This window comes from Phytophthora cinnamomi, assembly GCF_018691715.1.
Source record: "Phytophthora cinnamomi strain GKB4 chromosome Unknown Contig30, whole genome shotgun sequence".
NCBI lineage: Eukaryota > Oomycota > Peronosporomycetes > Peronosporales > Peronosporaceae > Phytophthora > Phytophthora cinnamomi.
This window is the reverse complement of record NW_027150963.1, coordinates 452-2,418: the sequence shown is the minus strand read 5'-3', so window position 1 is coordinate 2,418 and position 1,967 is coordinate 452. Positions and strand designations below refer to the sequence as shown.

The 1,967-nt window shown below is 59.3% G+C and overlaps 1 protein-coding gene across 1 annotated transcript, besides 1 other annotated feature; it reads left to right on the top strand.

The window, feature by feature from the left end:
* Window positions 1-748: 748 nt before the first annotated feature.
* Window positions 749-1,039, top strand: IUM83_10126 (uncharacterized protein; the record flags this gene model as incomplete). The annotated part of the gene is made up of 1 exon (XM_067934612.1): window positions 749-1,039. The coding sequence occupies one exon, from the start codon at window positions 749-751 to the stop codon at window positions 1,037-1,039; it is 291 nt and encodes a 96-aa protein (XP_067793173.1).
* An 850-nt stretch (window positions 1,040-1,889) lies between these two features.
* Window positions 1,890-1,962: a sequence feature (Short protein (IUM83_10125, KAG6614054.1) was converted to a misc_feature.).
* Between the last annotated feature and the right edge of the window lie 5 nt (window positions 1,963-1,967).

Sequence of the window (1,967 nt, the reverse complement as noted above, 5' to 3'; positions counted from 1 at the left end):
CGCATCTTTTCGTGCATATTGTTGTGTGAGTTGCCGACGTACGCAAAGTTACAAATGAAGTCAATGCAACGGCCCTCCTCTTCCCGATGGGTTTGTAATGCTGTATCAGTATAGAACCGTTTTCAACCAGGCGCGTGTTTGGAAGTGTATGGCAATGAATTTCGTTTAATTTTACCGCTAGTTGATTAACCGAGACATGTAGCCATCCTTTCTTCGTCACAGGACGATGGACATGCAGTCCTCCACCATGGAGCGTTGCAGTCCGCGTCGCCGGGAACAGCTGGACACGAATGTTTGCGCGTCGTCCTCCATGGGGAGAGCGTGGGGTCGTAGACCTCGAGGAAGAGCTCGGAACTGGCGTCAGCTCTTACCTGCACCTTAATCCGAACCAGTTGGGCTCCAGCGACGCCATCGCTCGTCCGCGTCCGCTGCGGTGGGGGACTTGCTACTGCTGCTATTGGCGCTTGGTTTATGATCGCTGTCCTTAGCGCTGGTGACTGGTGACCGCAATTACGGCGAACTCTCAGGCACCGGTTGCCGCGACGAGGTCAGCAGTCCGCAGCGCCAGCGTTGGATCTTCTGGCGGTACTTCTGTGCGTGGGTCATGGTCTGGCGTGGTGTGCGCGCGTGCCGGCAAAGGCAGCCACGGCTTCCAGGGCCGGACGGGTAGCGCTCCAGCCCTACGGAACGGTCGTATCTTCCGTGTCAGGGAAGGCCGTGGCGGTGCGACGCCTGGCGATCGTCCGCCATGGCCTCTGCGCTGAAGCGGTGGGCTGCTGTTTCAGGGCTCAGCGAATTCTTCTTCTTGGGCTTCTTGCTGCTGCCTCAGGGCGTCCGGAGGCCGCGTGAGCGGCAGACGGATGAGCTGTCGGAGCTGACTACTGCCAGCGGCGTCGTCGAGCTCTTCTCGTGGCGCGGGACTGCCTTGCGTTACGAACAGCTCGCCGCGCGGATGCGGGTGGAGATCGTCATGGGCTTCCGCAGGGCGAGGAATCGGCGTAGCAGCAGCTCTGCGTGCTCGGCGGAAATTCCGGAATGACGATTACGAAGTGGGCGACTCTCCCCCTGGAGGATGCGCAGAAAGCCACGGGAAGCGGGGCTGGCGATACGGCCTGCCTCTGCCCCGGGCGCGGTGCCGGCGTGTGGCTGCTTGCCCGTAACGCGTAATTACGGACTGTGGTGTGTGGGACCGCCGAACGAACCTTTTGGCGCGACCAGCGAACCGAGTTCCTTGAGGATGAACGATGTCAGAACTGAGACCTGATACAGGCCAAAGCGAGTCGCGACGATCACGGAGAGGTGACACAGAGCGCGGTGCGTAGGGCGGGACGGGGGGTTGCCACTGGCAACTTGCGGAATCCGCCGCAGATAACCAGGATGACAGTACATGTACCCGCCGCAGCAGCAGCGAGTCTCGCAGTGCAGATCGCAGTAGCGGCGAGTTGACAGCGACAATAAAATGGCCGTCCACCACCACGCATTCAAGGATTTGTTTATGGGTCAGAATCATAGTCAGGCCGGACTACTTCTTGACTACATGGATTCAGTACCGCAGGCGACTCTCACCGTGACCGACGATCGAACGGCAACAACACTGCATCCTCTGCGCGTGCCAACGCCATCACCAGTGCGCAGATTTTGGAAAGCTAAAAAAAAACTGTGCAACGGCATGCGGGTTTCGGAAGCGCCGACGCTCCTCGACGAGAAGGATGCAGAGCGGCGGAGACCGCTCTCGCCTCATTTCGTCACTTTGAAACGATGCTGGATCGTCTAGTTACACACGCATCATTCCTGTGTAGAAGCAATGGCGAGTACATGCCGCCAACCATCGCTTACTCGCATCACTTCACGCTATTTTGGCTTTCGGTCAGAAACCACCACCCGGAACCATGAAGACCGTGCTGCTGCGCGAGATCGACGTGCAGGTGGCGCGCGTGTGGATCCGCACGGGCCATCGCCCGCGTACG